The sequence below is a fragment of the Trachurus trachurus genome, assembly GCF_905171665.1.
Source record: "Trachurus trachurus genome assembly, chromosome: 11".
Taxonomy (NCBI): Eukaryota; Metazoa; Chordata; class Actinopteri; order Carangiformes; family Carangidae; genus Trachurus; species Trachurus trachurus.
Genome location: NC_139904.1, coordinates 30135554 through 30158897, shown reverse-complemented (window position 1 = coordinate 30158897; position 23344 = coordinate 30135554). Strand labels below are relative to the sequence as shown.

The 23344-nt window shown below is 42.7% G+C and overlaps 1 protein-coding gene across 5 annotated transcripts in view; it reads right to left on the bottom strand.

Moving 5' to 3' along the window:
- The window catches only part of phactr4a (phosphatase and actin regulator 4a), a 42613-nt gene extending 20061 nt beyond the window's left edge, over positions 1 to 22552 (bottom strand). The window contains exons 1-6 of one of the 5 annotated variants that reach the window (XM_083981896.1): positions 22224 to 22552; positions 20860 to 20955; positions 14273 to 14317; positions 2600 to 2764; positions 2428 to 2508; positions 1118 to 2323 (exon numbers count right to left, since the gene is read on the bottom strand). In XM_083981896.1, coding sequence (XP_083838022.1) covers positions 1118 to 2323; positions 2428 to 2508; positions 2600 to 2764; positions 14273 to 14285 — 1465 coding nt within the window. In that variant the 5' untranslated portion in view covers positions 14286 to 14317; positions 20860 to 20955; positions 22224 to 22552. Of the gene's footprint in view, positions 1 to 1117; positions 2324 to 2427; positions 2509 to 2599; positions 2765 to 9419; positions 9689 to 13797; positions 13953 to 14272; positions 14318 to 20859; positions 20956 to 22223 lie in introns of those variants that run through there. The other 4 variants (XM_083981897.1, XM_083981895.1, XM_083981893.1 and 1 more) reach the window with 4 other exon arrangements.
- Positions 22553 to 23344: the final 792 nt, after the last annotated feature.

The following is a 23344-nucleotide window of genomic DNA, read 5'->3' as shown; positions in this document are numbered from 1 at the left end:
AAAGTAACAATGTCTCATCTCCTGTGTTGGGTACATTTTACTGACCGACTCCAACTTGGTCCAATCACTGCTCATCATCTCAACATTACCACACTTTACTATCACTTCAAACATCAAAGCTGCTGCCACAGTCAGACAGGCTTAGCGTGTAGTTCAGCTACGTGACTGCACATCTGATTGACTGTCAGATTGTCACAGCATCATTACACTGAGATGGTTGAGCCAGTAACAGTCACTGTGTGATACATGGAGACAATAGGAAGTCTGGGAACGGCTTTGCGACCTAGATCACAGATCAGATCAAACCCTGCTGGAGGGGGAGTGATAGCTGCACAAATAAAGAATAATTTCAACTTAAATAATGGGCTTTACGTTATCTTACTGAGCTGTGATGGAGGGGTTACTGAGTTAGAGGAGCCTGACATGACCCAAGATATGTTGCCAGATCTTTTTATGTCACTGTCACAGAGGGAATGTTTAAAATTAAACACTCCACATAACACATCTTGCTTAAAGGGATAGTTAATCTTTTCTGGGGTTGTATGAGCTACGAATACCCATTAAGTAGACTAGATGCAGTAGAAAGGTCTCTGCTCTCCCTCACTGAGAAACGCCGGCGCATCACGCTTCACCGAAACACAGGCAATACACTGTTGTCAAAAGTCCCTTCTCAAAAAAATACACCAGTTCAAGAGTATGATAGAAAGTAAAAAATTACTTTCAGCTGGTCGGAAAAAAAGAGATCAAAATAAGAAATCAAAAAGGTGAATTTAAAGGTTGGGGCCAGAGCTGGTGGGAAATTTGAACTCATAGTTCTGCTCTCCTCTTAACAGTTTGATCTCACAGACTGATGAGGCCTCTATGTTCAAGTGTCTTTGTTGAACATAACTTCAGGTTTCTCATGTATAGGCTTTTAAACGGTTCATAAACTTGAATTTCAAAAGCAACACAGACTTTTTTGCGTGACAAACAAATACCAGAGCCGGAGGAATTCTATTGGTTTCTACTTCTATCTACATAACAGGAGCTGGACAACCATGTGCCGTAGTCTGATTTGTTTCTCTGGTCCAGTGAAACGTGATCATGTGAAACCACTAGCAGTAAAACGAGGGCTTACCTGAGCGCTCCCTGAAGTCAGCAGCTGGGCTGTATCTGGGCAGGGTGCTCCTCCCGGCCTCGGAGGCGGGCCGGGTCTTCTTGGACTCCTCGGAGGAGCTCTTCTGTAGAGTAGGACGTAGGTTCAGCTCGCCGGCCGGCGGCACGGCATACCGTGGGTCATCGGGCTTCTCCCTCCTGTCTTTGTCCTCCCTCTTCTCCCGTTCATTTCTCTTGGCCCGGTCATCCCATCTGTCCCTGTCCTCTCTCCTCTCCCTGTCATCCCGCCTGTCTCTGTCGTCCCTTTCGTCTCGGTCGTCTCTCCTGTCCCTCTCGGGCCGCCGATCCCTATCGTCTCTCCTGTCTCTGGGGTCCCTCCTTTCTCTGTCGTCTCGATCCCTCCTTTCTGTCTCCTCGCGATCTTTACGCTCCCTCTCGTCCCGATCTTTACGCTCCCTCTCGTCCCGATCTTTACGCTCCCTCTCGTCCCGATCCCTCCGCTCTCTCTCGTCCCGATCCCTCCTTTCCCTCTCGTCTCGATCCCTCCGCTCCCTCTCATCCCGATCCCTCCTTTCCCTCTCGTCTCGATCTCTCCTGTCTGTCCTCTCATCTCTCCTCTCTCGGTCATCTCTCTTGTCTCGGTCATCTCTCTTGTCTCGGTCATCTCTCTTGTCTCGGTCATCTCTCTTCTCTCGGTCATCTCTCTTGTCTCGGTCATCTCTCTTCTCTCGGTCATCTCTCTTCTCTCGGTCATCTCTCCAGTCCCGTCTATCTCTGTTTTCTCTGTCCTCCCTTCGCTCACCTCCTCCCTCCCTGTCGTCTCGCCGGTCCCTTCTCTCCACCTCCTCCCTGTCTTTCCTTCCTCTGTCTTCCCTGTCCTCTTTTCCTTCTCTCCTCTCCTCTCTGCGGTATCTATCGTCTGGAGCGGGCCCTCGGGGCAGAGAGCCTCTCTTATCCATATCTGAGGGCAGACGGCCTCGCTTGTCCACATCCACGGGAAGCCGTGCGTGAGAGTCCACATCCAGAGGCGCCCGGTTACTCCTAGAGGCGTCGGACGGCGCTCTGTTCCGGCGCTCGTCGCCCGGGGGCAGCCTGAGGGGATTCACCTTCATGTCCGACTCCCCCCGGGACACTCGCATCCCAGCTTCTGACACCCTGTCCACATCCATTGGCACGGGGTGCCCGTTTCTTATCGGTGGGGCTTTAGAGTGGTTCACATCGTTGCTCTCTGTCCATGAAGACACAAGCAGACACGAGCACAATTTTATTTTGGTCGTTTTCTCAAAAAGAAGCCAATTCATCCATACAATATAGGTTAAAAATGGAGCTCACCGTTCTCTGGGATGTCCCTCAGAACGCCTCTGGCAATCAGCTCTTGGCGACTTTTTCTTACCGAGATTTTTCTTTCCAAAGCTTAAAAAAAGAGGAAAAATGTATGAGTAAATGAAGCACAGAGTAAATTCACACATAAGTAGGAAATATAGGGACTTTGTACGCTGCATACCTATAGATGTTTCAGTGAACTTCTCGCTTGGCTTCTTCTTTCTCCATTTCCAGGGCTTGAAGATTCTTCCCATCTTGGCGAACTTGCCCTTGCGTTTGGTTGGAGGCGTTCCGCCGCCAGAGTTCCCGTCTTCACCGCCGCCTGTCGTGCTGTCGACCTCATCATCTGCAGGAAAGGTACGTGGAAGAAACAACATCAGCCATGACCACGATTTCTGATTTCTGAATATTACAGATTGTGTTTTCAGAGTTTGATACCACCAACAGAGCTGTGTCGTTTGGACACCGAAACCCAACCCAGTATAAAAGCAACACTTGCTTTGGCTAAATATTATTTTTACACATTTGAAACTTTGTTTTGTCAAGCACAAACATGTTTACAAAGCTGTGGCTGAACACTAAGGGTGCAGACATCTTGTTTTAACTGTACAGTACAGCTCATTGTGTTCATGTGAAAGTTACTGATAAGTCTCTGCTACATTGTATTGACAACCCCACATATCCCCTCAGCTTATCACAGTTCTTAGCCAGCCTCTCTGACTAATCCAACACTAAAGTCTATCGACCTGTTTTTACACTTTGACACCATTACTACACTGAAACGTCAAATAATCCAACTTTTTTGTTTCCAAAAGTCAGAACATCTGATTCCTCATCCGGCTGCTTATGTCCAGGCTTCTGCTTTATTCATCTGCTGTAATTAAAGGACCAACCTCGAAACAAGGCTGGTCCAAATTCCTGCCTTACTGTCTGCTCAGCTGTCTCAACTGTCACATGAGAGCCAGACAATAAAATATGGGCACAGTCTCTTCTGGTGTAATTTACAAGGGGGTGTGAATTAAACGCGATCTTTGGCATGGTAGTGATAGGTATAGGCTCATAACTACTTCTCCATTTGTTACATTTCCCATCTAGTTACATTATTCAAGTGATGTATCAGAAACAGATTGAGCTGACAAAAAAACAAAATAAGCAACAGCTATAATAGAAACTGTGAGTCAAAGACAGCAATGACTAGATGTGAAAACATCTTGGGAAATGAGTTACGCGCCAGCAGTTACACAACATTGTGCAACATGGCAGCAAACGTGATCGAAGTGCAGGGAGACGGGAGGTGGGCTTAAATACCGTTTCACAATCACAACACAGGTCAGCTCACAGGAGCAGTTAGAACCAGAAGTGGTAGTGTGAACTTCCATGATTGAAATCCACTGAGTCATAATGTTCATACTTGGCCTTGAGCTCTAAGCTAAGGTAACATGAGCTCCGTTAGGGGTTTCACACCGGCAGGGCTCTTATCTGTGCTGGTTCTGGTTCCCCAAGGCAATTTTGAACCAGCCGGCGGGTTCAGACCGAAAACAAACAACAGGTTAGGAACCTGAAAAGTTGGTTCTCAAGGACCAAAAAGTAGTTGGTTCTTTCCTGGGAACCATGACATAATCAGTGGGCGTGTCATATCCTAGCCTGTGAGGATTAGCAGGAAGAAGGAGAAGGCAGCCAGACTGACAACCTGGAGAAAAATGATTTGTCTTCTGAGGAAACTAAGTGTTTGGTGGAGATTCGGGCATCGACAGAATTTCAAGAAAAGCTAGAAAGCAGAACAAGAAAGAACAAGTTGTATGAATTTCCCTTTGGGGCTTAATGAAGCAAAGTCATTCTTATCTTTGAACTCTGGGAAGAGATGGCCGAGGCTGGGTTCACTCCAACAACAGACCAAATAGTTAATAAACTTAAAAAAAAAAAACTGAAGAATGATTACAGAGACAGGAAAAAAGCAAAAATGTTGAGTAAGGCAGAGTAACATACTCCCACTTTGGTTCCACTTAAACTGGTGTGAACGCTGCTGGTTCACCAGAAAGCGCCAAAGTTCTGAGCCTCCAGAACTAGAACCAGGACCAGGACAGTTTTGATCAGGTCACGTCCATTACCTTACACATAATACAAGTCTGTGAAACTCTCGTCTTTGAACCCGTGCAATATTATGTGAATAGGAAGCATCCCATATCAAAAAGATGCAGCAAGAACTAGTCCAGGCATCTGTTATCTCTGGGCACGTCTGATGAAATTCCACTTTATCAGTTGGCTCAGTGGAAAGCCTCCAGCCGATTCAAACTTCTGTCACACAAGTACTGACAAGACCTGAAGAGCTCACATCTCCCCAGTCTTAGCCTCTCTGCTTTGGCTCCATGTAAAGTCCAGAATAACATTTTAAATCTTTACTGCTCAAACTCCATCCTATCTTAAAGACCTCATATTATACCTTCTCTATGCATCTACCTGTGGTTCTTGTGTTTCTAAGTGTATAGCAGGAGGTGGAGTCTTCAGCTATCAGGCTCCTCCTCTGTAGAACCAGCTCCCAGTTCCCACTTCCAGAGGCAGTCATGTTGAAGATTTGGTTTAAAACTTTCCTCTTTAATAAAACTCATAACAAGGAAGGCCTCAGATAAGCCACTTCCTCCCCGTCCCCCCTTTTCTCATGTCTCAGCCCATCCGGTTAAGGCAGACGGCTGCCCAGCCTTCAGTCTGGTTCAAGTCTCTTCTCTCCACTGTTGCCAAATTCTGCTTATGGGATGTATTGTAGTTCTCCATCTCTGTAAACTGGCTCAGACAATGTGTGCTATGATTTGGCACTATACTGAAAAACAACTCTACAATTTTAGGATGATAGCAGAAACATGCTCACACATGCATACAGTTGATCGGCAGTGATCCAATTATTTTTGAACTTCTACTGAGTCTGAGGGTTGAAAGACAAGCGTTAATCAGGAGGGACTGGTCCTGAGTCGTCATTATTGACTGAGTTGGTTTTAGTGGAAACATAAGCTGTCTCTACTGAGGTAGAACTACATTTCCTCCTTTAAAATATATATTATATCACATTTCATACCACAGTCTACATCGCAAAATTGCAGCCTGAAACCAGTGTTACATTTCTACACTGCTCATGGTCAGACCAAGTCCGCATCGTGGGAGATGGGTTGTAAAACGGGCCGATATAAAATAGGAATGAGAAAAAATCAAGGTAAAAGGTTAATAAAATGGTGAGAACACCTTAACACCACAACACACTGATCCCAGGTGACAGAGCAGGGTTTGCTTTTGGATTCTGCAGGTTTGTCACACGTGTTCCCCTGACAGACCGAGTGTGGATTGTTACCTTTTCTAATTGCTATAAAACCTCAGGCCTGAGGATGAGTTTTTCAAGGTCACAGATAAATGTAGCAAACATTAAAAGGGATTTTTCAATATTTTGGCAAATTCGCCCATTGCCATAATCCATACAGTCAACGCAAAAAAAAAGGAAGAAAGAAATGTGTGTATAATGAATGGATGTGCTAAAGATGAATACGTGCCTATTAATCATCTGCTAGAATGTGATCAGTCATGACGATAGAAGCTGACAGTGCAGAGCTCCATACGTTGTCCATGTGAACCGCTCTGTGGCTGCCACGCAGTTTCCATACAGCTGAGACAAATGTAGCATGTGGACAACATCACTTGGACCACATGCAGCAGAGACAATACCAGCAGTTTTCCATATGTCACATGGAATACAGGCCGAGTTCACTCATCCAACCCGTCCACTGTCACCACTGCTTCTTTTGCCTTTTTCTTCAAGTTTCAATTCACATCCCACTTTGATTTAAAGCAGAAGTAAGCGGAATGTTTGTGTTAATATAGCCTAAGTCTTAAATAGTTCTATCTTCCGACAGCAATCACTTCTATAGAGTGTTTGGTCTGAAACACGGGTCTGTCAGTCACTCTGCTCTGCTGTAAGCCGAGGAGAAAACTTTCCTTGTATCCTACAACCTTTATCCAATGAGGAGAGAGAGCGGCATAAAGGGGCGGTCCTCTCTGTGTGTGCAGCCAAGGGATGCGCGTGAATGTGGTGACGTAGGGACGAGGGCGGGGACTGCTAACTCCATCTGCTGACAAGAAGTTAGCCAAAACAACCGGATCGCTTACTTCTGCTTTAAGCTCAAATTTGGGAAAATAATAATTAGGGAGTCAGTGATCCATGTTTCTTCTTTAGTGTTTCTCATGTTAAGTCCCTCCTCAGCTAAAGGCCAGTGTTAAGAAGAGAATGCCAGATTAGTTGGACAGCTAATCACACAGGTTTCTAGTTTCTCTGGTTTGCCAACAGCTCTGGTCCAGACTGTCTGTGTGCCTCCTACCGGATGAGACTTTGAGACATTTTTCAATATCCAGGTGGACTGAAAGGGCGAACATTAACTCACAGGAGTGGTTTACAGTGACTAGCGGCTACGCTGACTGCTTTCTCTGAGAAGAAGAGCAGACAACAATCCCCTCCCCTGTGCATGACCATGTTTTGGTTCCCAGCGTGCAGAGGGGCGGGGCTACTCACAGACTGGTCTGTTTTTGAGAGGGAGAGGAAAAAAACAAGAAATCATCACAATTAAGAAAGTGAAACCACGTAATATTTGGCACTATTATTATTATTATTTTTACTTGAAATGTAACTGAAGAAATCAAACTGTCAAAACAGCTGCTGAAAATGTTCTTTGGGAATGACTAACCTCCACATTCATACTGAAAATATTCCATCTGTCAGAGAGAGCAACTGCTGACTGATCATCTCAACCCTCTGCAACCTCACAACAACCACTGTGATCAACTAGACAGAGCACAACGAATGGACCAGCCAGTGGATTAATTACAACTTTTACAAACTATTGTGAGGTCACACAGTTGCGTTATGTATCACATGACATGATGATGAAGATGTGTTCTCTTCAGCTTTGACCTTTAAAAGTGGCACTTTGTCTTCACACTTTGTTTCATGTATCTGGGAGCAGATAAAAACACTCTCAACAGAGATTGGGACTTTATCCATTTTAATCTGTAACTATTTAGATCACTTCTTTAACATTTAGTCTTAAATATTATTATGTATATTTAAAAAAAAATACATTATTACTGGCATTAACTGTTAATAGTAGCTTAACCACTGCCAAACACATCTACAGTAAGAGCTGACCTGGAATTCAACCTAGAATGACCTTCAAACTGTGTTCATTAAAAGGTTTCTCTGTCCACTGTGTGAAGTAAAACAGACTGCTGGATGACTGTGTGAACTCGTATGCTGACGTGTGGGAGCTCACAGGTCAGTTAACTCTGGCCCTCGCAGCTATTCCCAACACATAACCCAGGCACCAGTGGAGTGTCAAAGTGGGAGGAGGGGGGGGGGGGGGGGGGGGGAGCTAACACTGATGTGGCCTGGCTGTGTGTGATGTGGTGACTTTGTGTTGACGATCTGAGAACACTGCTTTTCACAGAACCACTGGAGAATGGAGAAGACGCTGATCCCTCGCAGGTGAGCTGAAAGACTCAGACTAAATACTGACACCGGCTACAGACCTGCTTTTATTAACTGACTTCTATAAATGTCCAGCTGCTCAAATTCAAAGAGCTAATAAAGCACAGGAGCTGCGCTGACCAGCTGGTGCTGCACCCCTCTGGTTATAGCCGTCCATATGACTCATGCCAATCACATGACACGCTGACACGCTGACACCCGCCACGCAAAATAGCTCACGAGGGGCAAAAATACATGATGCTCTCAGAGAGGATGTCCCCACGTTACTACCCTCCAGTAAAACACAAAGCAAATATTGGTCCAACAGTCCAACAATAGTGAGGGAGCAGGTCATTGTCTGTGTTGATCAAACAGCAGGATGTGACCATGTTAAAGGACAATTCCAAGCAAATTCAACCTGGAGCTGTAGTTTCCTAATATTTTAGGATTCTGAAGATTTTCTTTTTAATGACTCCTGTTTTGCAGTAGTTCAGTCTGTCCCCGCATCACCACGGCAGCGATGAATGGGAGCGCAGCGATCTTATGCTGTTTAGGCTGTTTACATCCCACAAAACCACTTTTTTTCTTTTTGGAATAAACAATACCTTACTGATACGAAGACATTGTGGCTCGGAGTTGATATAACAAACGGGAGCTTCAGACGACCTGTAAACATAGTCGTCATGCAAGACATTGTATTACAGCTCCGTTAACAAACATCGCTGCTTTTTTGTTGAAGCCATCTGATGTTGTCTGTGGAAAAAAAAATGTGGTCTTGAGGGATGTAAACAGCTTAGCGTAAGATCGGTCTGCTCACATTCGCTGCAGTGGCGATGCGGGGACAGGCAGAACTACTGTACTAGGAAACTATAACCAGGTTGAATTTGCCCGGAACTGTCCTTTAAAAAGTCAGTGGCCTGCGTTGCACCGATGCTGGATTCCAGCAGCTGACAGCTGTATTATTAACAAGAATGGACGTTGTGCAAATACATCTTGAGACAGGATCCAGCGAGAACAGGTTTTCACTGTTTGAACTGTTATTAGCTCAAAGTCAGGGGCTTCATGCTTCACTGTGCACCTGCAACACAACAAGACCCGAGTCGAGAGGCCAAGCCACTTCAGCTGAAACACTGATCCACGTCATGGAGGGCCGGCGGTGCCAGTCGGTGCCTCGTACCGTCAGATGTTTCCTCCCATTGAGCCGCTCAGAGAGGCTTCCTCAGGGAGATGGATGGCCGTGTGCAGACAGAGGAGCCTGTGTGGTTTTGTATATTTCACAATCACCGCATTCCATCTGCACGCATTCTTCTCCACCTGCCTGTGCCTGCCGCACTCACAGTTTCTCCCTGCTTTAAGAACACCTTGCTGCTGCACACAAAGCCAGACACGCTCACAACAACGTGTTGTTTCTCACGACTTAAAACTCAGTCCCAACTCCTGAGTTGTGTTGATGTGGGGGGGGGGAAGTGTCTCAGAGCCGAGCCTCTGGCCCCTCCAGACTCACCCGTGTTGTGTTGAGCTGGTTGCCGGGTCACTGTCTCACTGCTGGCGTTGTGTCCCATGCTACGGCTCCTGTCCCCGCTGGCCTGCCGGGCCCTGCCTCTCCCGAGGCCCGCGGCGGGAGAGCAAAAACTAAAGCCACTTCGCTGTCCTCCACCCAGACATGGAGCTCCTGTAACCCAAGACCGTCTTGACTGCTCACTTGCGTCGCTTAGTCTCTCTCGTGTCGATAGTTTTGCCCTCCCCCCTTCCCTCCAGCCCGTGTTGCTTGCTCTCTCTCCCTCCCTCCCTTCCTTCCTCCCTTCTTTGCTCACTTTAAAACACGAGCGCTCGCTCACTCCTTAGGTCCCTCCCTTCTTGGAGCTCTGACTTCATAAATAAGGTACGCCAATAAGGTAATCCTGCAGTCTTAGATGCCTTGCATTCCTGAGGGCAGATTTTTCAGGGGCAAAGTTCACAGTAGGAGAGCTTTGAGGTTTGGCCGGTCCAGCCATCAGGCCCTGAGGGATTTGCCATGCAGGGGGGGGGTCACAGACCGACAAAACAGTACTCCCTGAAGGGCGAGGGGGCGGGCCCTGCTGGGTGAGGTAACTGGAGAAGTGCAAGGTGAGCTGAGCCAAGGTGGAGCTGAGCGGCAGAGAAGAGGAAGTGACACAGTGAGGTGTCCTGTGACTCAGGTCTTGTCCTTTTAAACTGTCAAATTCACCTGCAAACTCATCACACTTGTGTCAGATATGAGCTGCTCTGTTTTACAGCTGGAACAGGAGGAACGAGTGCTTGACCACACCTCCCTCAGGTGGACCTCCAGTAAGGGACAAGCACCCAACAGCTCCAAGTGCTAAATTATTAAAACCAAGTGTAAGATAGATCAGCTCAGACTTGATCAGAGCTGCTCTTGGTACTGGAGAAATAAAAACATACACTCATTTATTACTCTGAAAAGAAACTAAAATGTCATATGCTGCAGCACCAGGTAGAACTCTCTCTCACACACACAAGTTTTGGACAAAAAAAAAAAAAAAATCTGACAACAAGCCAGGGTTATTAAAGTTAACTGACTCAAACTAAAACTAGCAGTGAAAAAATAATTTAGTAAACTGAAATAAAAATAAAATTGACAAATTTTCCAGAAACAGCAACTAAATAAAAACTACAATGAACAATGCAAAACTGACTAAAACTAAAGTGAATGTCAGATAACATCAGATTAGTTTTAGTTCTTTGAGATGGCTAACATTGCAGGAAGGAAACGCCACAGCTCAATATGGGATGACTTCAAGTACATTACCTAAGAGATAAATATTTTTTTTGAATTGAATTGTAACATGATAAGGACTGATGGGAACATTTATGGGATGCAAATGAAAGGGAAACATTCAAAAAGGCTTTTTCCTAAAACCTGAAAAACTAAGACTAAGATGAAATAAAAACTAAATAAAACTAGTCCATTCCTCAAAAATAAAAACTAATCTAAAACTGCTTCATCACTTGTTGAACAACTCACTAAAACTAAACTGAAAAAAGAAATCTGAAAAACTAAATAAATATAAAAACTAATGAAAATGCAACAAGCAAATATGCTTTTAATACAACCTAATTTGCCTCTATATTTAGTTTTACTGTATCTCCTTAAATCCTTTAATACCACACTGAAAAGACACAAGACTATATCTGATGTTGAAGAGTCAGACACAGCCCAGCAGGCACATGATCACAACTCTTAATCTCAGAAACATCCATGTCCACGCTGAACAGAACGGAGGCAGCCAGTCTGTGTCTGGACTAGGGATGCAAATTATCGAGTAATTCATTAATCGATAGTTGATAGACCTTATCGATCGATGATCGATTAATTGATAAGCGGCGATTTTCCTGAGAACCTAAATTTAAGGGGAAAATTTAAGATCAACATTCCTTATGGACTTTACACTAGTATTTGTTAATTTATTTATTTATTTATTAGCACAGCACAATGAAAATGTTTAAGTAGCACGTTATTTGGGACAGAGAGCTCTGAGGTTGAAGTCCTATCATAATGAGATGAGATGAGAGACACCGCTGCGTTTCCATTACAGATTTTCGCAAAATAAAAGCGATATTTCTGAAACTTCGAAAAAGTGCAAATGCCATTTGCGGGTGTTTCCATTGAAAGGTATTTTGCGAATGAGCCGTAATGCGTCTTGCGTTTCTATGGTGACGGCACAGCGATCTCAGCACCTCCAACCCAAGCTGCTCAAGCACGGTTTCCTCCGTTGATACAGAGGGATTATTTGTTTACCAACACGGCGGATGTGCGCTTTAACCTGACTGCAGAAAGAACGGAGCCTTTTAACACCAGCGGTGATGAGGCGCTGTCGCGCTGACAACACACCCGTACTGGTTTATGTGACTTAAGGTGACATTTCGGCGCAGGAGGGAGTGGGAGTGTGGATGCGAGCCAGTCTCCTTCAACCATGCACGGAAAAGGGGAATGATAGGAAAGGTTTTTCTAATTTATTGAGAAACAATGCCCAGGTCAGCAATGCATGACAATAAACATGTGGTTCATTTGTCCCCTCAAGTTACATAAACCAACACAGCTTGGACACACGCGCTGTTCTCCGCGGCACCGCAACGAGCGCTTTTTTTTCTCTTTTCTTTTTTTTAAAATTAAGCTCCGGTAGCGACCGGCTAAACTACGGAAGGATAGCCTACTGTAAACCAGCGCGGATCCGGTGTGTTTATCAAAGCTTGGTTGCCGTGCTGAGGCACCGGGTCGGTTTGAGCTGCGTTCAGGCTGCATTACAACTCCTCAGGCAGCTCCGTGTCGGCGGCTTTTTGACTCGTTACTCACTGGTCGTCTGTGTGTTAGCGATGGTGCAGCCTTTGTCCCGTATAGCTACAACAGGTAACAGTGTTGTCTCTTTTCACCTCCTCTCCCTCTCTCCCTTGTGTGCTGCAGTGCGCTGCACACGTTTACACAGAGATCCGCTAAATTATGTCGGCTTTGCTTGTTTACATTTCACAGTAAAACTCCCATTGAAAAGGAACGATTAATTGCAAGTAATTTAATTTAATCGATTAAATTCTTATCGACAATTAATCGATAGTCGATTAATTGTTTGCATCCCTAGTCTGGACAGTTCTATCAGAGCAGCGTGTGATTTGATTACATGTAATCAGTATGTGGGAGTCAGATAAGCTCCTACTTCCATGTTAGAGATAAATTGGAAAGCCGGAGAGAGAGGATGTTTCCATGGTTAGTCAGACAATTTAATTTATAGAAAGTTAAATGACAGGACGGGACATTGTAGTGGCATGTTCATGATGGATGAGGGAACAGGAGGAGATAAAATGAATGGTTTTCCATTAAAATGTAGTCAAAAATAGCATGTATAGCCACAATATATGAAGTTTTATGAGGCTGAAACTCAAAACTTTAGTCAAAAGGGTCAAAGGAAGAAGTTGTTAAAAAGGGTGGAAATAAGAAGTGAGCAGAGAGCCCAGACCAAACTAACCACATAACTCCCTCTACAGTCCAATTACTGCTACAGCACAGTCCATCCACAGCCCTGACACAGGAATGTGAGGCACACAGGACCACGAGCCTGCCTGCTAGTCCAACAGTCCTTCAAATCACTGGTAAATAAAGAAGCAACAACTGATAACAACGTTTAACTAATGAGTCACTGTTGCACTGAAACCGGTGTCACTCTTTCCACAGAGAAGCACCAGATGGAGACAAAGGCAAAAAAAAACCCTGAGATCATGAAGTCGATGACTCAGAAAGATACCACTATACAGTATAATGTCATCATGACAACATACAATAACAACACAACATGAGCCAACATGTTGCTTGGCTTGGTCCTTTTCAGGTCAACATATAATAATAATAATTTAACATACTGGTATACACCTTTTACTTTCTCTATGTAAACAATGTCACAGCTCTTGTCAAGATTTATTTGTCTTTTTAATATTGTTAAAAAGACAATGTTAACTAATGAGTCATGGATATGGATGGATATGAATATGGATATGTATATATATAATAAAAGGACATGTAAAACATTTCAGGCGGACTTTCATTCATCTTTTTTAAACGCGAGCTGAAGAGGAAGTGCGGTTTATTTTTACAGCTTGGACACTGGGCCAGGCAGGGATGAGGAGATCAGGCTTCCTTAATCTGTTCCTGCCATAAAGTTCTCATGGGGTCGTGTCCTGCTCCTGCTTCTCATCCACTACAGCAATAACTCATGATTTGGTTTCAACAGCGTCTCGCATTTCCACATATTATCAATCAACAAAGCGGACTACACTTGAAAGACAAAGCTCAAAATGTAAAATTCAAATCAAATATAAATCTTCTTGTTAACACAGGAGAAAACAGGTTTACTCACAAATGCATTCAGCCTGCACAGCCATCGCTGGTATTTCCCACACAGATGTGACAAACGCACAACAACAGCTACAGCAGCTACAGCAGCTACAGCTAAGCCCTGGGAACAAAGATCCTCTGAGCAACGTGAGAGTGTAGGTGATACGCCGAGGCTGTCAAGTGATCGAGGTCAGCGGTGAAACGGACGAGGCCATGTGTGGCACAGTGAGCGAAACCGGCAGCTCGGCTCACCTACAGGTGTGTCCTCTGGGTGAGAGCCAATCAGATGGCCGCAGCAGCAGCACGGTGCGTCACAGGGCCAACCCCTCAATGGACAGCTTCATAACACAGCACTTTGCCTATTGACTCACCGCTTTCTGTCATCATGATACTACCGTTGAGATAGCATCAGTCTCACTAGAGTCAGCATAAGTCATGATTTGAATTGTTTTGAATACATATTAAATAGCAGGGTTGATAGAAGAGAGTGTTATTACCAGGATTTTCCATCACAGTGTCCAAAACTCAGCAGTCGGCAGCTCCTGAAAAAGACCAGAACATAAACAAATCATTATGAAAGTTATACATTGGATTGTTGGAGAATCCCAAAGAAGCTGATTTTGCAATTTAACTTTACAGGAACCAGCCAAAGTTATTCCACTGGCTTCAGAGTCTGGTTTACCATTATTACTGAGTAAATCAATGAATGACTCCCAGGCACTTTAGCAGATTGGATGTTCTCTGCAGCTAATGGTGGACAGGCTGAACAAAGGCTCTGTTGTGTTAACTAAGACTAAACAGTGCATTAATTAGCTCACACAGACTAAAAACACTCTGAATCCTGCTGCACTAAAAGGCAAAGAGACATGTGTGATTCAGACAAAGAGGAAGTGAAAATAAAAACAGATGATTTTACACAACAGTAAAAAAAAAAAAAATGAAATGCACACTCGACACAAGAATTCAGCACCTTGGTTTAAATCACAGAGTCAATGGACAAGAAGGAAATATGACCGTGCAGTTTGAACTGATGTGATGCTCCAAGATGAGACAAAAGCATTTGTACATGAGCTATAAAGCAATGAAACATGCAGTTGACTAGCTGTGATACAGTGAGGCATTCAAGCAGTGTGTGTTTATCCCTTTTGTGTCTGTTTGTTCATCATGATCCCCATTAGCTTCTGCATAGCATCTACAGGTTCCCCACTCTCTATGTTGCAGCTGAGCTGGTTTGTGTCCAACTATGTTTGTTGTTAAAGAAAAAATGGTTGTCAGCTCTCGCACACAAATACGTACAACTTTAAACAGCCAATACCTTTCTAAAACAAGAACAACAACACTGATTATGGGGTTTATTTGAAGTTGGATTTGACTAATTTAGTTTTAGATAGGTAGCCTATACTGAATGAATTGGCTCTAATCATGTTTGAGGGGGGTATTTTAAAGTTGATTTTTTTTCTTTTTTACATATCACAGTCAGAATACCACGTCAGTGGAGTTTGAAAGGACCAAAATAAAACATTCATCACTTCCAGTGTTTCTTACACATTCATTTAGGAGTGGCAGGCCACCATTCTTAAATCCTAGCCGCCGCCTCAATTTTTTTGTTTTATTGTCACAAACACACCACCGCCGCATGTCTCCACCTTCACAGCAGAGTCCTGCACTGGGTCAGGTACTCGTGTCGAGAACTAAGGTAAACTATGGATAACTATCTTGCTCAGTATCTACTCTCTGCACCTGGATGACGGACCACAGCGTGCCATGTTTTTCCGCAGCATCGTTTAACTCAGGTGACAGAATAACAGCAGTCTCAGTACAGATCAGTGGTCGCTGTTGTCGGTGTGTTTTTTGAATTAGCGGGTTTGATTCCCGTGTCGGACATCGCGCTCAAGTGCTAGCGGAAAAGCAAAAAAAAAAACAGAGTGTGTCTGGGCTTATAAATAAACAACACTGATGATTATTATTGTAGCCCATAAGTTTAACACCACATACCCCAATAATGTTGCAATTGCCTGGCGCAGGGGGTGGGGGGGGGGGTTGCCGCCGGTCCTTAAAAAAATTCTAGCAGAAACACTGACTTCATTAAAGAGAGAAATGGTGGAGATCTGCCACAAACTGTGGCTCCATCCCTCCACAATGTTTTGGTGCAAATTGCTTTAGTGTCTCTTGTCTAATCCAGCTGAAATCTTTAAGTTCCATCATGACAACTTCTGCCCAAAGCTTCATTGATTGTCAATGACTACACAAAGCTCACCTGGGGGATACGCTTCAAGATCAAGTCAGTTTACAAAAAGGAGCTCTAAGATAACAGTGAATTAAGTTATCGTGGCAATTTAACTGTGTGCTTGATGTCTCAGGTCCGTGTTTTAAAGTCATGGACATGCACTGACCTCATTTACTCTTAGAAGTAGTTCAACCTTGGTTCAATTTGTTAGTTTAATTCAAGACAGGCTTTGCACAGTTTAGCTCTGCCTGTCTGAGCTACATGTATGAAACAGCCCCCGAGTATGGAGCTACACAACGTACCAACTGAGATATAAACTAGTTTCTGAAGCCTGACTGAAGGCACTCTGCATATCACAGTAAATCACAGTCACCATAGTTACAGGTCATGACTGCAAGTGTTTCTGCTGCCGCTCGTCTGTAAGGGGCTTCTAATTTCAAACAACAGAGAGCACTTAGACAAGTCAAGACCTGAAAGAGGAAAAGAAAGATCAGAGAGGAAGCTGTCAACTTTTAACTGGCCACAATGTTTCAAGACAGTGCTCCAACAATCTGTGTCGTCTCTCCATGCACACACAGCTTCATAGCTATTCAAATGATAAGCCTGTCTGCGATTGGTCAGAGTGGGTAGGCGCGGCTATGTCCTGACGCTGACAGGGGGGGCGGGACCACACGGTGATATCAGGCTGCACTTTGGAATGTCAAAAGCACCTTGGCAACACCGGTCAAACCCAACCTGTGTGACTAAACAGCACAAAGTGTGTAACGCTGCAGAGTAAACAGGAGGAGTGAGGCAAATATGTGACCTTGGGATCGGACGGAGCTGACCATCCTCTCATGCTGTTTTTATAAAGGCCGACAGGTTCTCTGTGACCTCATCAATACTGAATAAAAGGCCTACAGGCTTTACTCCCTGAGCTCAACTTACTGAGCTTCGATGGTGTTGGAACATCCAAACGCCGTCCTCGCAAACTGCCTCAGTCCTAGTGCCAATGGGACGACTTAGGACTTTGTCAGTAATCACCACTAATCAAACTAGTCCATTAGCTGACATGAAAACCACCTCTGCCTTGAACCCCTCATATGCAAATCATTTGTTAGCTTTGTATTTACTCTCTGGAATCAGCTACCTGATCTGAAAAAAAATGTAAAAAGCTTTCAAAAAGTACCTTGTCAGTCAAACCGTATCATCAAGCACAATAAGACATCTATAGTTACGTTGTTCATTTATTGCTTTGTTATTTTCATTATTGCATGTTGTGTCATTATTGTTTTTGCCTTATTCATTCATGTATGTATTTTTCCTTTCCTTCTTATATTCACACTCAGTTGATTGTTTTTCTACTTATTTTCCATTATCATTTAATTGTTCCTTATTTTCTTGTCTTTATTTGTAACAAATGTGGTTTTTGATTATGTTCTTCATGGGTGAGGTTTTCATCTAAGCCCTGTTGGGTTTCAGACCCCCCCTTCACACATCCTAATCATAATAATTGTTAATTCTATTTTAAATTATACTGTTTGTGCAAAATAAATAAATAAAATACATTAAAAAAAAAATCATTTACTCATTTCCATTTTGTTTGGACAGTGGCCAACCCTCTGCCTGGTCAGCTTAGTTCAGTCCCAACTGGTTTGACATGTCTTGGTATATAATGTACACAGAGCACATGGGAAACAGCTGCAGGCAGGAAAACATGTCTGGACTGTTCACAACTTGAAATGATCTACTGACACACTAATGTCCACCTCTCTGCTCTGCATGTTACTGCTGCATTATTACAGCTTCAGTTCATCAATGTAACATCAACAAGATATCACATCACTCATTCAGACCAGTGCCTCCTAAGTTTTGGAAAATTAAACAGTGACAAAATGTATTTAAATCTTTCCACCTTCTTATATCCACTGTATAATCACTCAGTTCGTTGTTACTTTTTCCTTCTCATCTGTGTTATCATTTAATTGTTCCTTTTTTTTCCCCCTTTATTTGTAACAAATCTGGTTTTTGATTATCTTCTTCTTGCACACCCCAATCATAATAATTGTTTATATTTTTTTAAATGATATGTTTATGCAAAATAAATAAATAACAATAATAAAAACTTACTTAAATACTGACTAAACATTTGTTCAATCTGTAAAAGCTCCAACTGATTTTGTCCCTTAACTTGAAGAAAAAGCTTTATCCATCCATTATTCATTGTGTCCAACCTGCCCACGACAGAGAGAAGTTGATACACACTTGAACTCACAAATAATTCACTAGATAAAGTTCAGCACTGCTGCTGCAATCCAATTCTACTCTCAAATAACCTCCCAGTGCACCAGGCTGCAGCTCTGAAGGGCCACAATTATGTGGTGCAGGTTGGCAGCAGAGCAAACACAGAGCTGAGTCAATGTGCAGCGCTTCATGAGCACACACACAAGACAGAGCAGCTGAGTCCGGCCGTCTCCACATGAACGTGTACAAATACACCGGTCCACGCCCGCTCCTGCAGTTATCTTACAGAGTAACCAAAGGTTAGCGAGGTCAACAGCCTGGAGTTTACTTTATGTCCAGTGTGTGGGTTTCTAGGCATTAGAGAGACGACAACTTTAGGAGCAGTCAGCAAAATGGCAGCTGGATTTTCAGGTTTAGTAACAGGATCCAGCAGCTGTGGCTCGTCACTTTCACAAGACAGCGAGCGAACACCTTTCTGTTTCCGATGTAGGTGAGGCTTCAGCCCCGTCTACACAATAAGGCTGCAATACCTTGACTAATGTGTGAACTATGTGGGACAGTGTCTTTGTCTTTATGCTGCTGTGTGAGCTTGTACATTTCACCTACCACAATGACATTTCAGTGTGAATACATTCTTAAAATGTCATGTCATTGTGATATGTTAAATGTTAGTTAGTAGTTGTTGTTAAAAAGATGATATGGGGAGGAAAACATTATCAAACAGGACAAGGAAACGTACAAGTCCAAAGAAAACATCAACACATTGAAGAGTGAAAAACAAAACAAAAAGATACTTAAAAGATAGTTAAATACCTCTAATAATCATAATACTGAAAATAAATCATAATACATGCCTGAAAAGGAGTACGAAGATGTATTAATACAATTACATTGGAGCCAATCAATCAAAATCAGATCAGAAAGTTTTGCATTAATATTTCACTTGGCTTCAACCTCCATGTTTCAGCTAACATATAATTCTGTGGTTCCAACACATTAGTAACCATGTTAAAACCTTAATTTATTAAATGGTTTTAATTCACTTAACAAACTCTCTTCACACTTTCCACAATAAAATTTCGATCAAGACTTTCGAAGATGACTGATTGCATGTTATTTTAACCAATTCTTGAACATCAAATTCCTTGTTAGTGAGCCTTGGCAACTGAGCTGCAATTGACTGTCATAAATCAAAGCTCACTCTGGGAAGCCACAGAAAAGATTGCAGCACTGTCGGCTTGTGTCTTGCTAATTGGATAAGCTTACGGCCAGACATGTTGCTTGTCATCGAAATAAAAAAAACACATAATGTAGAAAATGAATCTCATATAAAAACAGCAACCGAGTGCAACCACAGGCTGCAAATTAAGTATTCTTTCACAGAAATATAAAATCAACCCAAGACCGTTTGTAGTTATGTTTGCAAAACAAACTGTGAACCAAACTTGTTAATGCTCATTTTTATGGATTAACAGATCAACTCAGTTTTATCCAAAAAGTTTCTACGCTGCCACAGCAAAGCAAAAACAACTTCTAAGTTGCGGCATTAGAAATAATAATGGCAAAGCTGCTTCAGAGTCTCACTCTTTTTTAAAGTCGGTGTTTCAAAATCAGATCAGCTGCGTACTATGCACTGCATGATGGTTCATACACAATTCCTGTGTGTTCAGTGTAAGGTCCCAATTAGCTCATTAAGAACTCCCAGTTGATCGGATAAAGAGAGCAGAGCTCTGCCAAGCTGAGAGGAGTACAATCAGCCATTGTGCCAAGTTTCATTCTGCAGACTTAGCAATCCCTAAATAAAGAGGCAGGCTGGAGTTTGTTTGGGAGTGAGCTGCACAGATCTCAATGAGCCACTGTCAACAGTTTGCTGTAAACGCCACACACACACATCTGATTAAGACACACAACACACAGACAACTTCAACTGAACGTGTCTGTTTTCCTTTCCTATTTTAACAATCACAGAAGTTCATTACTTCAAACTCTATTTTTTTTTCCCAAAATGAATATTGACTTTAAAGATTGAATAAAAAACTACAGAGGCTACAAAAAGCAGTTTTATAACTATTCAACTTGCATCCAGATTCATGTACCTGTTTCACCAAAGACTAAAGCTCTTGCGCTACACTCATATCTGTCAGGCAAATTGACCTCTTCTGCTACAAATTACCTGTCTGATAAAGAGTTAATTAAATTCCAAACAAGATTAGATAACTAGAGAATGCATTTCCTGAAGGAAATACGGGTGAATGCTGAAAGCTGGAAGCTGAATGAGCTGAATAATTTGTTGAAACAATGCTGAATTAAGTGAAGAAACTGCTGAAGCAATCTTGAAGAGATTAAACAATATCTGAAGAGTTAAACCAAAACATGTAAGAGCCAGTGTTGTATGAAAATTGTTGAAGATTAGCATCAAGAAATTGAAAGGCTGAAGTCTACTCAAACATATTCAAAACTGACAATTGAAATTGACCTCTTCTGCTACAAATTACCTGTCTGATAAAGAGTTAATTAAATTCCAAACAAGATAATTATATACTATTTTAATGCTGCGAGAAAAATCAATGCCAGTCCCCTGCAACATGCCTCAGCATCGTCACTCCCTCAAGCTCATTCCACGTTGCTACACACCTTTGAAGTTATTCAGATCGGGCCAAAACCGCCACCATCCCTTCAGCTGGGTACAAGAGGGGAAATCCTTGTGAAGATGCAACAATCCACGACTATCTGTAGACAGAGCACAATAACATGAATGACCTGATTTACAATGCCTATCTAGAACAAATACAATAAGCTGCAGCTCCTTTTGTTTTCCTGGCTCTTCCAACAGTCTGTGTTGCCCTATAGGGCGTATTAACTGCTTGTCAGGCCGCACTAAAAGCTCAGGGTGCCTGTTAGAACAAGTAGACGGGCCTGTTCATGGAATGCAGAGGAATGTTTCACGGAGAGTAAAGTTGCTTCAAATAATTTCCACCTGAAGACTCCCTTGAGTCACTGTAATATAACGCTACAGTTGCCATGTAATGGTCTCAGGGCTCAGTAATGCCTCATAGGCAAATGTAATGAGTTGAGGAATTAAACGATATCAACATACAACAGTGGCATGCAAAGGTTTAGGCAACTCTGGTCAAAGTTAAAGTTGAAGAGGAAGCAATATCAGTGTATTATTATTGTTTTCTACAGTTTCAGAGTGAAAAGTGGAAAAAAAGCAGACGCCTGCAAAAGAATGGGAATCCCAGGAGACTTGAGCTCTCAGATAACTTTGGCCAAGGTATCAGACAATCTATTTACTATTTACACACTGTGATAGTTCCCAAAGGGGGAGGGGGCTATATGCAGGGTGGCCAAAAACCCTTTTCCTTTTCTGTCAGTTTGAAATTGTAAAAGATGAAAATTAAAATTAAAAAAATATATAGGCTACTGTTTAAAATGTAAAGGGACTATGTCATCTGTAACTGTATGCATTTTGGAGATAATTTCATTTTCCACTTGCTGAACTGTTCACATTAACAGACGTTTTGACCAGGGGGTCCCAAACTTTTAAAAAATAAACAGTGAGGTAACAAAAACGATTTTGATAAAGGGCTTTTTCTATTCTCTGGCATCGTCCTTTTACTAACAATACGTTACATGAACTCTTAGCAGCCAACAACAGCTAGGTACATAACTAAAGACAACTAAGGTGACAGTCAGGTAACGTTATACTGTAACATACTATCAACAGTACCGTATGTTACACTGTGTTTTCTCTCTTCCTGTCTAATTTGTCCAACCAAAAGCAGGTTCGTGAGCTAAACATAGACACGCATTATAAACAGTGCTGGCATAAGGCTAATCCTTGGCTGTTGCTAGCTAAAGTAGAGCCAGCAACAGGTGGCTAACTGTCCCCGTACTGTAGCATTAGCTTCGTTAGCTGCCGTTAATTAACGTTAGCTCACTCTGGTCGGCTCCTGGTCAAACAAACCGACGTAGTGAGGCGAACACAGGCGACTTACCTTTGATTTTAACCGCTGAACTTGTGAGTGAGTGTATCCGAAAGGAAGGAGACGTGTTTTCACCGTGTCTCGTTGACCCCTGATTACTTTTGACACTTGTCGCTGCTGTCCATCACCGGGAGAGACCAAGGCGGAACTAGCTTCAGTATCCACCTTCTGACCCGAATAAAGTCATAAAAGTTACTTTCTGGCGCAGGCGGAAAGGACAAGGCAAACAAGCAGAGCCCCAATTGTACACAAAACGCCCAAAGCCCGGTTAAATACTCTATTTTAAACTTTTTCTCAACACTTTTCTGTCAAAAGGTGTTGCACATTAACTCGGTGGGAAGATTAAATACTCTGACGCATGCGCAGTTCCCTATCAGAGTGGTTTGCTCCCCCACCAGAAAAAAATCTGAACACACACAAACCGCAGGTACCACGTGACCACGTGAGCTCGCTCAATGACATGCATGAAGCAAAACCATTTGTTGGTTAAGGTTGGGCAATGGGCACAGATTGTGGTCTCTTGTGTCACAAGTAGAAAAGAGGAAAGAGTGGTTATATGATTAACAGGCAGGGTTAGGGTTAGTGATCTTCAATGATTTAATTTGTGATATATTTGAAGAAGTATGAGATATAGCCTTTGTGGTTCTATCATTTTTATTCTCATGTTATTCTATTTTATACTATTTTTAAATTATGATGATATATAAATAGTAATAGGATGATATATACCTAAATTGTATTTATCAGTGATCTTATTTTGGCAGATTTTTTTTTCTCAGTTCACACAAATGCTTACTGTGACAAATAAATCCCTTGCACATGCATGTTACAATACAGAAAGAACCATTTAGAAAATGTGTCCTAAAAAAAAAAGAGTAAGTTTCCATCAATCTGTATTCAGTTAGATGGTAGACATTACCATATCGCTCTCTCTCTCTACTGCTGTAATTTGACTGGTCAGTTGTCCCAGGGTGTAGGCCTAATGCAGCTCTGGAAATTCTGTTGAGTCCAATTTATCTGCATTTGACTGCAGCAAAGGAATATGCTCGAATGTGTAGTATGAAATATAGTTTATACTAACCCTATTTATTTGGGTTATGGAGTTATGGTTATGGAAATTTTGACTGAAATGT